The 13844-nt window shown below is 38.4% G+C and overlaps 1 protein-coding gene across 11 annotated transcripts in view; it reads right to left on the bottom strand.

Annotated features, from left to right (window-relative positions):
* The window catches only part of LDB3 (LIM domain binding 3), a 255403-nt gene that overhangs the window by 58049 nt on the left and 183510 nt on the right, over positions 1-13844 (bottom strand). For 10 of the 11 annotated variants that reach the window (XM_030569175.1, XM_030569173.1, XM_030569174.1 and 7 more), the window contains one exon: positions 12823-12859. In XM_030569175.1, the coding sequence (XP_030425035.1) occupies positions 12823-12859 (37 nt within the window). Of the gene's footprint in view, positions 1-7622; positions 8570-12822; positions 12860-13844 lie in introns of those variants that run through there. The other variant, XM_030569184.1, reaches the window with a different exon arrangement.

The following is a 13844-nucleotide window of genomic DNA, read 5'->3' as shown; positions in this document are numbered from 1 at the left end:
TGGGAGGGCTTCATAGCTACTGCCTCTCAGAGAAGGTAATTACCTTCGTTGACAGGAGAAGCCTTCCCATTTGTGTGGGTAGCATCTTCACTGAAGCGCTACAACAGTGCTGTTGCAGCCTTGTAAGTGTAGACAAGCCCTTGGCTTCCACTGGCTTCAATGGGAGCAAGAGTGGGCCTATTACAGATTAAAAAAAAAAATCCAGTGAACAGTTCTTTTAAAAACAAAAAAAGTTTGGATTTAAACTTTCCCCTGGAGTGTTTACAACTGGAACTCTGTGCAGGAGTGTGAGACACTATCAGTGAAAGGGAAACTAACTAGTCCACATTGTTTAAGTTGAATGAAGTGCAAAAGGTCCACTAGCCCAATACAGTAAATGGTGAAATGTGAATTAGGATTCTTTAAAAAGTCTTTAGTCTGTAATAATCTAAAGTAGTATAAGCAACTTGAGTGAAGACATTCCTACTTAAAAATATTATTTTAAATCTGAAAATGTTCCTTTAAAATATCTCAGCACCATTTAATTCAATATGGTATGTGATTAAGTGGCTATTTCTTCATATCTAGGCATTTTAAATTCAGCTGAAGGGCTCTTTCCCTCATTGTTACAAGCTCAGAGATCAGGCACCTTATACATAGTAAAGGCCTGATTATGCAAGGTGCTGAAGGCTTCCTAGGAGGCCTTCATGTTTTCTCTCTGTAGGTACTTTTAGGGTGCTATCAGTGTAATATCTGAGTGCTACATAAACATTACTGAATTTATCCTCACAGCATTCCTGTGCAGTAGGGAAGTAATATTTCTGTATAACAGAGGAAGAATTGAAGTGGAAAGAGATTAAGGACCCAATTTTCAGAGGTGCTGAGTACCTGCATTTCCTATAGACTCCAACTGGAGGTGTTGGTGCTCAGCACCTCTGAAAATTAGGCCCTGAGTAATTTGCTTTTTGTTACACAGAAAGTCTGTGGCAAGGGTATTTAGGGATCTGGGGCAAAAAAAATAGTTGGGGATTGGTCCTGCTTTGAGCAGGGGGTTGGACTAGATGGCCTCCTGAGGCCCCTTCCAACCCTGATATTCTATGATTCTAAGGCTAGAAACTGAATCAAGCTGTTCTGAATCCCAATCCAGTATCTTAAAATAACCTCCATCTTTGAAGTCAGTGAGGATTGAGGATTGTGAGATTGGACCTAAACAGAGAGTATGCGAAAGGGGAAAGAATATGAGAGGGCTATAGCTAGTCCTTTATCAGTATTCTGCTCTATGACCATTAAGTAGTCTTCTGTCCTACCAGCCAGAGCACAGGTTGAGGTCCTTGGTTTGAAGATAAAAGATATGAAAAGTACAATTGATAAATTACCAGGTTCTACATTTCTAGCAATTAAAGGTTCTATCTTCCCGTTGATAAGCGGGATGTTTATGGGCATTACATACATAAATCCCATATCAATAAATGGAAATACAGACTATGCTAGATGTTTGCTGAAAATCTGGTCCTTAATAAATTTCCTATGTTGTTCCTTTATATAGCAACGAAGAGTCCTGTGGCACCTTATAGATTAACAGACGTATTGGAGATTAGTCCATAAGGTGCCATAGGACTCTTTGTCGCATTTTACAGATCCAGACTAACACGGCTACCCCTCTGTTCCTTTATATAGTTTATTTATCCTTTATTGTTTTCTTATTTTATCATAAATATATTTGTCTGCAACTTAGAGTTCCTTTTCAGAAATAACAATACAAGGAGAATTGTCTGTGAATATTTGGTGAAAGTTAGGAAGAAACTTTCCCTGTGGGCAAGTCATTTCATCATTGCCTACCAGAGGATTTCTTGTACCTTCCTCCAAAGTATCTGGTACTGGGCACAATCAGGGACAGGATACTGGGCTAGACTGGACCTGTGTTCTGATCTAATGTGGTTGTTCCTATGTCTGAGTAGGGATTGTTCCATGACACCATGTGCACAAAACCACAAAGAAGTGCTAATGTTTATCCCTATATTTCTTGAAGTTGTATTATTGTAACTGCAATTATTCATTAACTTAACAACAAAGACAGCAGAAAACATGAAGGAAAAAACAGGAGAGGATAAAAGGTTGAAAGTTACAGTGATTAACATGCTGGTTTAGTTTATGACTTTAGTGATCAGAAAATGGGGGGAGGAGGATAGCCAGCATGTCTCTTTCTCAGCCACTGCAGTTAAGAGAGTAGAGCAACCTACTCTAAAACTGATTGCAGTTTATCCTGCCAGTAAGTCTGCTTGCAAGTCTACCTTAGGGAAATAGTGGTCTCTTAGAAAGCATTCTGGTTAGCGCAGCCTGAGCCAACACAGAAGAGGAAAAAATTACTATACATTAGGTGAAGAACATAGCAATCAATTCTGTATTTGCTCAATAGCCAAGACTGAAATAAATTAAAGCAACTGTCATGTGTGTTTTTGGTGCCATTCATAAATATGCTGTAGTGTTAGGACACAGCCATGTAACAGGTCTAGAATTGTTGGAAGAGATGCGATTGCATAATAAGTGTAAGATACAGCCTGAAATTCCTTTCCAAGATTTATATATACATATTCTGCATGCAAGTATATGTGTCCTAACTTATATTTGAAAGCATTTGGTATCAGGCAGGTTTTGAGCACTAATTCAGTATATCTTATCAGGTTACTTTAGTAAGCAGTTTTGCTTGCAAATTTATGAATAAGAGTAGGAGTTTGAAATATGCCCAGAATGCATTTCAGAGAAGCAAAGAAATTCACTTCAGAAAGCTCTCCTTTTTATCCACCCATCTGATATAGAAGAAGTATAAGGCTCCAGTCCTGCAATTGGATCTGCTTGAGTGGCTACTTCCAGCCTTGGGTGAGCCATAGAGATCTGCTACTGTGGATCCAATTGCAGGATCAGGGCCTTAGTTTTTCACTAGTGACAGCTGCAGATAAATGAGAGACAATGTTCAAATCTAGAGAATGCATAATTGGACCCAATTCCCCTCTTACCACGACTCCATTGACTCCTGATTTACATCACTGTCAGAGGGAAAAGAATCAGTTCCAATAAGTCTTAGTGATGAGTGATAATTTTTAAAAAATAAATGGACACGAATAAAAAGTTATAAAGTACTTTATAACTTCTTTGCTCATTATTGGCCTAAATTTCATGCTCTGCCTCAGATAATTTTCAATTTCCCCAATTTCTAAATCAAAAACTGAATGGTATGGATTAGAACAGGGGTTTTCAAATTCCTTCATGACACAGATCACATTTAATATAGAGATTGTTTTGTGAATTCTCTTACTTTTCCTCCCTTCCATTTGTAATTGGATGATATTCCTATAGCAACTACAGCAATTACTTGGAAAAGATTAGGAAACTATTTAGTACATTTTTAGTTGTCTTTAATGCAATTTAGCAGCTAAATTTAGCAGAGTAATGAAGAGGAGTCAGTACTATATGATCAGGCATCTCTCCATGCACTACTAGCCAATGCTCTGTGAACCACTCATTCTCCACAGAGCACAGTTTGAAAAGCTCTGGATTAGGTATACTTGATGTAATGCTTAGTACATTCAAGAACTAATTCTCCCTTACCATACCTAGGGCAACACAAGCATTCAGACAATCCACAGAGAAATGCAGTATTGCTACAGTGAGATCTTTGTTAGCTACCAACATCAATGGAAGGACACACACATGCACCCACACACAAAAAACTTGCACTTGAGAGACAAATGAAAATTAAACTAAAACTACAGTCCATGCAGGAAGGATCAGTGGTAAACAGGAGAATATAGAAGACAAAGACAGGTAAAGAACAGTCTTTTCTTTTCCAATGCAGTTCAATCCACAGATGTAACGGTGGACCTAGAGCTATGACGAGGTTTGTTGGCTTACATGTGCTCCCCTCTACAGACTGTTTTGAAGATGGGTTTACTCTTTTTGTTAACCTTGTATGGATTCCTAATTTTAAATGAATATTAATTGGACAGATTTTACAAATAAACATCAACACTGTCCTGGATCATGCCATCTTTCCAGAAGGGGTGGCATGGAAACAAGTGGACATAAATTCATTGTTCCCACAAAACTACCAGACTAACAGTTTGTGGTGCCACTTTGCCACCAACTTTGGTCTAGTTTCCTTCTCTGACATCAGCCAGATTTCCACATTAACCAGAAACAATCAAGGTTATTCACTATCCTTAGGTCACTGGAACTCTTATGTGTGTCAAAGGGTGAGAGGGGACGGCACAAGATAAAAATGACAAAATTCTCATTATTTCCTGATTCTACTTAGGTACCCTGCATGATGGAGTTAGTTACACAGCTGGCTTTGTTTTTGTGAGACCCTCTGTGAAATAAGACATGGCTCCAACAAAGGATTTCAGTAGTCTACATAGCATATTCATGGGTGGGAAGATTTGGCAATTGGGCAGGGTTAGAGGGTGCTAACAATTGGAGATTTTAGCAAATGAGAAAAGGGGATCAAGGTACTTGTCTTGATTTGCGTGTGTTGAAGGCTCTTATGAGCTTAAACGGGACACAGGTTCTTACGACTGAGAGTGGGATTTGGGTATATTCATTTTCAAATATGGGGCTGGAAAATGTGATAGAACAATGAGAAGGGGAGGTCTTGTGTGCCTGACCAATGAGGGCACCACAGCCAGATATTCAATATATTCATAGAGTTAGTACTGGTTGTTAACACATCAAATTCTAGCTTGTAATGTTTACAAGCAAAATTGTGTGCATGACACCCAGGTAGTTGCTGAAACTACAGTGACAGGTCCCAGTCAGTGAGTGACACAGCTATACTGACTTAACTCCACTGTACTTATTGCATTTAATTGGTCAAATTCATCCCTACTGCAAGCTCAGTAAAGTCAGTTGAACTACATCACGGAAAAATTTGATTGAATGATAATTAAATTATCTCTTGTAGGAACCCCAGTTTGAGTATGCTATAATGTTTCACGTCTGCTATCTTTGCATGAAGAATTCAGACGCAGTTCTAATATAGAATTATTTGAATTTCCAGCAGTGCTAAAATGGTCCCTACATACCCATCCCTCCTTACTGAACAAATACAATCCCAACTTGTCTCACACACAGTGCCTGAGAAACCATGTTTTAGAGAAAGTTGCCTCTTCACTGATTCACTATATACCAAAAGCTTAAAATCCTTCCCACATAGGCAGGGTGTGAGAAGGGGCAAGTAAGGAAAGTAGCCCCAGAGCATCTCTGTTGTCATCCATTCATGCAGGAAGCATGAGAGGTCAAGTTCTTAAGCCTGGTTTCTTACAAACACACACTTGCCATACCAGCATGCACTGCATGCAGTCAGTATTCCTGCTGCAAGCCTAGTCACTGGAAGAGGGTAAGAGAGAGAGCATCTGAGTAGAGGGCAAAGCAAGGGTATTTAGGAAACAGATTAGTTGGGATCAAACAGGTTTAGATCACAGCAGAAAATGAGCATTTCCCTGTGTCATAACCAGACAAGCAGATTTACCTGGAAGGCCTTTTGGTTTTGATTTCCTAGTGGCACCATCTTGGCTGTATCTTCATTAAATGTTTATAAACATTGGGCTTTTTTGGGCAAGACTGCTGGGATATCATTGCCCACATGCTACACTTTGTCTTCTTATTTGGGTTGGGGGCTCTTTACAAAACAATCCTTTGAAGCTAGCCTCCTGCATTGTCACCAACATTCCTCCACTGAACAAAACAATCACGTTTAAGACTACAGTATACCCTAAAGACAGACAGATACATCTGCAAGGTACTATGAACTAAGAAAATCTGCATAAATTAGTGATGAAGCCCAACCAGGCTAGAGCTGGCCTTAATCACAAGGCTAGTCGCTTTATGATGCCCCCAGCAAATTCTCATCAGTTCTCTGTCCATTACTTTCTCGAGCAGTGGGACTGAGTAAGAAGGCAACTCCTGGCCTAACTTCTCCACTTCAGAGTGGAACCTAATTCCCAATCACAAGGAAAAAGCAAAAGATCTGTTAATGACATAAAACTGCTTTAGCTTGACTTTTCTGGCTTTTGATGGTTTGTGACACAATCTAAACATTAATTGAAGGGCAGATTTTTATTTTTTTTTGTAAGGAATTTTCTTTTAAAATAAATTGGTAAAAGAAAAATACAGAAATAATTTTATTTGGTTTCCAAATGGTTTTATGAATATGACCCATCATTTGGGTCTGCTAAAATGGGACTGAACAAAACATTAGAATATGTGCTATATGAAATAATGTTGCATTAGTAATGGGGGATGGATTATGTTCAGTAATAGATCTTTATCATCTCTGATTTCTAGGATTGCATTTCAAATCTTAGAAGACTTACATTTTTCCACAAAATTTTACATGAACCCTATACAAACAATTAAAGAATTAAATGCTGATACATTTAAAGATTATTTAGTTTATGTCTTCTGCATGTTTTCCAGGGAAGAGGACGACAACTATTTCTAGTGCTCCTCGACTCACTAACTGGTTGCATGTGTTGCATCCCCTGAATCTGGCTCTGGCTCTGGTAATTAAGCAGTTCGTATGTGCATTTAAGAAGAACTAGAGGAGACCAACCCCTTCTTTCAGTTACTGTTATGATACATTATACGTCTCATTTTTCTGATTATTCAAAAATCTACAAAGACTGAGAATTATGTTTAGATATAAAGCACTTAAATTAGTCCTGTCATAATCAGTGGCACCCGCCAGTACTAATAAAACCAAATATATTACAGTGTTTTGACAGTAAGTGCAAACAATTCCCATTAACATTTAAACTCTGGTATTAATAATTCAGAAGTGATTTACTTCAATCTTAAACTAGATGCAAAATATTTTAGCTTTGAAATGTTTATCATATTACAAAAATGAATACACTAAATTATATATTGATATTTTAAACACTATATAAATCTTCTTTGTGAAAGAGACTTTCACTTATTTGAACCAGATTCTGCACTCACTGACACCCTGGGAAAATCCAGAATAACTGCATTAACTTTAGTGGAGATACTCTGGATTTACACAGATGTGAATGAGATCAGAATCTGGCCCTTGGCATTTCCATAAAATAAAATTATTAATAAATATTTATAATATGGCTTAATTTGTAATTGGATTGCCATGGTGATTATTTAAAAATAGTTATGGCATTTTAAAAAGCAACTACTACAGATTATATATTTTAAAATAAAATTATTGTTGGAATGTTTGCAATATACTTATTGAAACAAAGTTACTTCATTTTAACCCCCAGCAATGATCCATGTGTCAACACAGCAGGTATGTACTAAACCAATATTAGCAACACCTCAGAGAATGCAGATTACCAAAGGAATTTGTGCAATTATTGTAATTTCCCCTCTAAAATCCACAAAAATATCCTGTTTTCTTTTGTTACTCAGAATTTGTGTGTTCAATTCTATTCTTGTCTTTTTATAGGCTACACCGAGCCTTCTAATTCGATCATTTTGAGATCTGTAAGAATTATGTTTAATTGGGAAAAGCTTATTGACAATGTTCTCTATTGTGGAAAGAACATTGATGTACTTCCAAGGTTTATTTTATTTTCCAGAGTAAAGTTACTTGTGTAAAACAGGCACATCATTACTTTAGTTTTTAAAATCCTTTTATTTCAGATAAAGCATGCTGCTATATACAGAAAAAAGTGAGGGATAAAACAAGAGCAATACAGAAAGAGCAGCACTTTGCCTGAAACTTACAACATGCTTTTAAAAACTCAGTACATGAATTGTCTCATATATTCTTTTTACTTCTAAGCCACCTCTAGCAAAGTGTCACCTAATCCCCTTTTCTTCACAGTCTCACAGTTGCCACATTCCACCTCTATCTTTCTCCCCAAGACAAATTCTGTTTTCAAAGAGAAAACTATAAGCAATCTTGCCAGAAGTGACTCTTAACAATATAGCACATCCAAGAAAAATAAACTTATCACATCTACGGTCTTATCTGAAACATTATTTAAATATTGAAAGAAATTACAAGGACTATGTATTTAGAACTTTTCAGCTAGGCTCAGTAAGTTTTTCTTCCCAACTATCTAGCTCCATTTTGACTTTCTTACAGCAGTAACACTCTCTGGAAAGGTATATCTCCGCTCAACCCCCAAGAAAATCTGACAATCATTTATCTTGTTGTTCTTTGTATTTAAATAAAATACAATAGCTACATCTTTCCCCCATCAATGCTTTAAAGTTATATTTTATCAGAAGGCAAAAAGAAATCCACTTTACACTGAAGATCATTTGTAGATTTATTTTTTTTTGAGAGAGAGTGGAGAAATATCAGGCTAGCAACAGAAAACAATAAAGGCAGGCACCCTATCTTATGTCTTTACTGTGTATGTATATATATGATACCCCAAGGTTCTAACTCAGGAAAGCAGTTAATTCTTTAGTGTAATTTTATATCTTGCACATTTATTTGTTACATGTGGGTTTTTAACTTTTAACATTAAGGATTTGCGCCGATAGGCCGTGATGCCAGTTGCGCAATTTGGCAAAGCGTGGGCTGTTACGTTCCGTTTCAAACCTTTCCCTGTGGCATGGAGAAAGAGAGAGAGAAAGAAAAAGACAGAGAGAGAGAGAAAGAAGTGAGAAAGAAAGGGGTTAGGGAACGTGGCTATCATTCCCCTGCTTTATAACTAGGGCAATGGCAATTTATTTGGATTTATGTTACCTCCCAAAATAAAGGCAAACTAGGCTGGGTGATCCTTTTCCACAGAAATTTTGGAAAGCTTTTTAGATTTGTATTTTTGAGCTGTAATGTAACACAAATTCGTATTCCTTGGTTTCAGTTTTGTTTGACAGGGCTGCTTTTGCTAGAAATTCTCAGCATAATTCTACTGTTTTCCTGCCAGCAGACTCTCACTATTTTTTCCAGCTGAGCAGGAAGTGAAAGTCAACATTGTACAAGACAAAATCAATGCAAACATTCCTATCCTGTAATATCTAGGTCAGCCTATAGCTTTTCTTATAAGGACCATCGGCTGCAAATTTGAGCAATGTTTCCTCATAGCTATTTTGCTTTTGTTAGAGATTAGGCAAAGAGAACCTGAAATCCTGCAAATGTTGGTATTTAAACAAGTATCTCCAGTCATTTGAGTTAAAAACAGAACAACACAGAGGCAGAATCTGTGAGGTGCTGATCACTTCCTTCCAATATCTAAGCATTCCCAACTCCCATCAACTTCAACAGGAGAGAAGGGCACTCAGCACCTCACAGGTGGTGGTCTACTTCTTTCAGGGTTGGCCCTTTTCTGGATACTGTCCTCTGGTTTAGGCCCCAAGTTTTTTAAGTTAAAAATATAAAGAAAGGGGGGGTGGAGGAGCAGAGAAGAGAACTTTACAAAACCTATTGGAAATTAAAATGTTCACATGATTTGTGCATGTGTTTGTTTCAAAGCAGACAAGTTCATTTCTCCTGAATGGCTGGTATCCAAACACAAAACCATTGTATTAATGCAGGAGAGTCAGAGAGTGAAACTGATTAGAGAAAAAGAAAATAAACAGACCAGGCTAGTTTCATTCTCCAAGCTTTACAAAACACAAAAAAAACAACAACCCCAAAACAAAAAACAAACAAACAAAAACCCAAACAGAGTAAATAGTGACAAGTACTTTAACTTTTTTAATTCTTCAGTTTCTAACAGCATAATATGATACAAATAACACTTCTAAGGGACTCTGTTAATATATGATTTCTCAAATGCCACTTTATGCTTATAAAAATAAAAGGATTCAGAATACTCCTAGCTGTGATGCTGCAACTTTGAGAGGTATTTTTTCAAAGCAATGTGCAGGGTGCTGTGCAGCTTCAACTGGATTTAATAGGAATCATGAAGTTTAAGAAATCCCTCAATGTTTTGAAGTTATATCCCTCTATCTCCACGTACGGAAGGGTATTAATTCAAGAGATGTCTGTTTTACTGGTGATAGACAAATTACTTATCAAATTTTCAACAAAACATTCATAACAATCCCAATGCAAAGGAAAAGTTTCATAACAAATGGCAATCTTACATCAAAAGTACCTCAAAGTGCCTTTCATTCACTGCCACATGTGCCTGTGTGGCTGCCAGTATAACTTGAACAAAAGAGTCATAAAAAACACTCATTAATATGAAGAGAAACGGGCATTTTGCCATCTGAAAATTCCTGCACATTATGGGCTCTGTTCAGAGCACATGCCAGTATCTGTGACAATAGGCACCAAGTCTAGGGGTGAACACTTGCATTAAAAAAACAGAAAAGTTACGTGTGTTTTCCTTCTTTGAAAATGTCTAAAAGAAAAAGTAGACATGGAGCTGCCACTAAGTTTGACTCAACCCTTATTATTGTTCACACTGAACAAAGCCGATACACAGAGAACAGAGGAAAAGCAAGAGAGAGAAGAGAGCACTCTTGGCAAGCATGACTTTCAAGCAAAATTCTCCATTACATGAGAATTCTGACAGTTTAACATGTCTGTACATGAAACTTTTCCATCAGGGATGGCATCTGACAATATGATATAGAGCTCAAACCAATGGATCGCTAAAGAACTGCAAAGACTTCTGCAGTATTTGTACTTCCAGGGGATCCCTTTGCCTTTGGCTGCCCCAGAAACCCCCACTGTGGATTTCAAACCATGAAAGAGTAACAACGTACAATGCTGCAGGCTCTGTCTACAGTAATTTATGCTGCTGGGAGCCTGGGGGTGAAGCTTAGCATAATGCGCATTCGTTTATACCTCTGACCTTTTGTAACTAGGACCCTGTAGAGGAGTTTCTGCTGTATTGGGTAAGAGGGCAGAAGAAGAGGGGAGCATACTGTAAATATGTCACTCCCTCCTTCCAGGGCTTCCAAAACTAGATATATGGACACAGGTTGTTCTCTGCATACAGAAGCAGAGAGAAGCATGGGGACGGGGGGAGATAGGAAGAATGTGTGCGTAACTGTCCAAATTACATTCCCTTCAGCATTGGTTAGAAGCACATGAGCACCTTCAAGAGTCTTTGGATAACATTCCCCAGTGACTCATATTCAGTGTCATTAACATTTCCTTATTAAAAAAGATAATGGAAAATGATACATCAGAGGTGCACAATGCTGACAACATAAAATACACAAAGGAAATATCAAGTACTTTAAAATACATAAAATAATGGGCCAATGGGGTTGTGGGAAGCAGTGTGGGCCGAGGGATGTGCTGGCCGCCGCATCTCGCCGCCCCCATTGGCCTGGAACAGCGAACTGCGCCCAATGGGAGCCACGATCAGCTGAAACTGCAGATGCGGCAGGTAAACAAACTGGCCCAGCCCGCCAGGGGGGCCGTGGGCCAAAGATTACCGATTCCTGATGCAGAGACTTATGTGTTATTAACCAATTATTCATTTAAAAATCTATCCAATTCCAAGTGTTTTTTTCAATACCCAAGCCTTTCTATATGCACCTTCTATTTATGGACCACAGCTAAAGCTCATGAAGGTCTACATTCTTCCCACAAACTGATGCATGGGAGCCAGAATGTAGTTCTAGTGAAGGTACTTCCTGCACACAGTGTTTGTTTGGATACTGCAGGATTTGTTTTAAGTTCCACTGAAGTTAACAGGACTTCAGTACACACTTGCTCAATCGAGACTTATAATGAGATCAACAGGAATTGTGTCTGCACATTTGAGGACAGACTTTAGTGCAAGGCTGGCACAGTCTCAAACTGATATGGGGGTATCTAGCTATGCAACTTTCAATGAAGTTGTGGAACCTGGATGGGAAATACATCCAGTTGAAAATATATCCCTTGGATTTGTATTTTCCTATTGTAAGTAAAAAGATATCTGTTTTGCTCATCAACTCATTATTTGCAACCCTACATTACTAGGTGCAGAAAGATCAAAAGTCCAAAATCTTTCGTAATAACACAGTTTAAACACTGAGTCGGCAAAATACCAGACAGATCACAAACTAAACAAGCTGTTTAAAATATTTTTGGCAAGATAGGGATGTGGAATATGTAAATAGAATACGTCAGGCTAGGACTCCATACACTCTAGTTCAATCACAAGTTGCTGAACTAGATGTAGAAATCTCTGGGTAAAATCTATGGCTTGTGTTATGCAGAAGTCAGACTAGATGATTATAACTGTTCTATAATAGCCTTACAGTTTATGAGCCTAGGAATGTGTAAAATCCTTACTAGCAGAACATTTGAAAATGGATATGTACTCTTCTCCAGTAGCAAAAGCAGTCCTGTATCCTCATACTGTGTATTATCTAAAAAAAATTATATTTTTCTGTTTCATGTAAAATATATTCAGGTGATGATTATTCCATGTCTATAATTGGAAACAACTACATTACTATATCATGTCAGCTGAATCAGGTGCCAATCACAGGATCATCCAAATAAATTGCTCATTAAATTTCAACACTACCACCACATCATATATTTTCATCCAGTTACAGAATTAAATGCAGTCACATAGGGCCTGATCCTATGAGCCCAGCGCAAACAGCACTCCCTCTGAAGTCAATGGGAATTCCATGTGCAAAGAGCTTGCAAGATTGAGTACTCATTCCAGGATTTTTTACTGTATTACACCTAACTATCACATTGTTACCTTTTCAATCAAGCACTTCTTGCAGATTTCTAAGCCAACAGCATTTTCATTTTAGTGATTGTTGAGTAAATGTGTTAGAATATTTAAGAAAAAAATCTAGTTTTGTATTTTCATATTAATGCCATTTTAGCGCATTAGGTATTGGTTATCAGTAAGGAGAAGTCCATAATGCCTGCTGGTAGTTGCCTACCTTGATCTCCTCAGGGCTTCTTCATCCGGGTCTTGCACTGCAGAAGTGAAAATGATTCCATTAAAAAAACCTACTAGATGAGGCCCACAATCCGACTCTAGGTTACCAGAAAAGCATAAAAGAAAATACAATCTAAGGGAATAAACATGGCAGCTTTCCACCATTAGATCATACAGAGATATAAAGTGAGCAGGAGCAACTCTGGCTTCAGTGGAATTTATAGGGTTAGAAAGTGGGACAGTGATAAGAGGTTGCAGCTGTACTACTTTCTCAGCCATCTACCAGCAGCTGATTCATAGTTTGTCTTGGTTATGCACAAGGACCCAGACCAGGGTTTCTGCTCCTTGGGAAGAGCCTGGAAAAGTGGCAGCTTCACATGTAGAGGGCATGCGGGGGAAATATTGGGTAAATGGTGCCTGCCTCCCAATGATAGAATGAGGGTAGTCATGATGAAGTACCCCAAACTCCCTGCTATCTAGATTAGGAATAAGATGTGAAGTTGGTGCCTGATGGTCAGAAAAAGAATTGCATGGGCAATAAACACAGAACCTCTACCTCCTGTGTCATCTGTGGACTTGGGTAAGGGTCTAGTGTCTAGGTAACATGGCTGCTAGAAAATCATAGGTATGGTACAAATGAGGTTCCATTTTCTGATTTCAGGGTGCCCATTGCATAAAATTATATTACAACCGATGCTAAGATGATCACTGCTTTCATATGAATTAGCAGTTTTGTAAACCTAGCCCCCTGAGAAGTGAGAATTCCTACTTGATTATACCAATTACATTAGATCGGCGGTTCTCAAACTGTGGGTTGGGACCCTATTTTAATGGGGTTGCTGGGGCTGGCGTTAGACTTCCTGAGGCCCAGGGCCAAAGCCCAATCCCCACCACCTGGGGCCAAAGTGGAAGCCTGAGGGCTTCAGCCCTGGGTGGCGGGGCAGAGGCTATAGTCCTCTGCCTGGAACTGAATCCTTTGGGCTTTGGCTTTGGATCCCCCTGCCAGGGGGCTTGGACTTTGCC

This window comes from Gopherus evgoodei, chromosome 7, assembly GCF_007399415.2.
Source record: "Gopherus evgoodei ecotype Sinaloan lineage chromosome 7, rGopEvg1_v1.p, whole genome shotgun sequence".
Lineage (NCBI taxonomy): Eukaryota > Metazoa > Chordata > Testudines > Testudinidae > Gopherus > Gopherus evgoodei.
This window is presented reverse-complemented; position numbering and strand designations above follow the sequence as displayed.